This window comes from Penaeus monodon, chromosome 24, assembly GCF_015228065.2.
Source record: "Penaeus monodon isolate SGIC_2016 chromosome 24, NSTDA_Pmon_1, whole genome shotgun sequence".
In the NCBI taxonomy this organism is placed as follows: domain Eukaryota; kingdom Metazoa; phylum Arthropoda; class Malacostraca; order Decapoda; family Penaeidae; genus Penaeus; species Penaeus monodon.
In genome coordinates, this window is record NC_051409.1 from 10,572,746 (window position 1) to 10,573,093 (window position 348).

General features: G+C 51.1%; 1 protein-coding gene across 1 annotated transcript in view; it reads left to right on the top strand.

Moving 5' to 3' along the window:
- LOC119588850 overlaps positions 1 to 348 on the top strand; it is a gene marked incomplete in the record, with an annotated part of 17,740 nt that overhangs the window by 11,834 nt on the left and 5,558 nt on the right. Inside the window, 1 exon segment of the mRNA XM_037937491.1 lies at positions 187 to 342. Coding sequence (XP_037793419.1) covers positions 187 to 342 — 156 coding nt within the window.

The window sequence follows — 348 nt, forward strand, 5'->3', positions numbered from 1 at the left end:
AGAAAGAACCTATCTGTCTGCTTTGCCTATCTGTTTGTCTTATTCATTAAATCAGTCGGTACTTTATTTGGCTATTACTTCTACAAGTGTTTTTTTTTATCAATGGACGAACGCAATAGTCATTCGCCATCATCTAGGAGGCCCGCTTGAATGATTCCCCATGGCGCCTTTTGTTTATTCCTCCAGGTCGGCGAGCGGAACGTGGAGAGGTGTCCGCCGGGCCACACGGGGAGGGCGGTTCGGCTGTGTGGCCCCTTCCCCACTCCTCCCCCTCTCCCCCCTGCTTGGGAGACGCCTGACTTCTCGGACTGTTTCTATAAGCCACTTGTACAAGTCAGAACGGTGAGT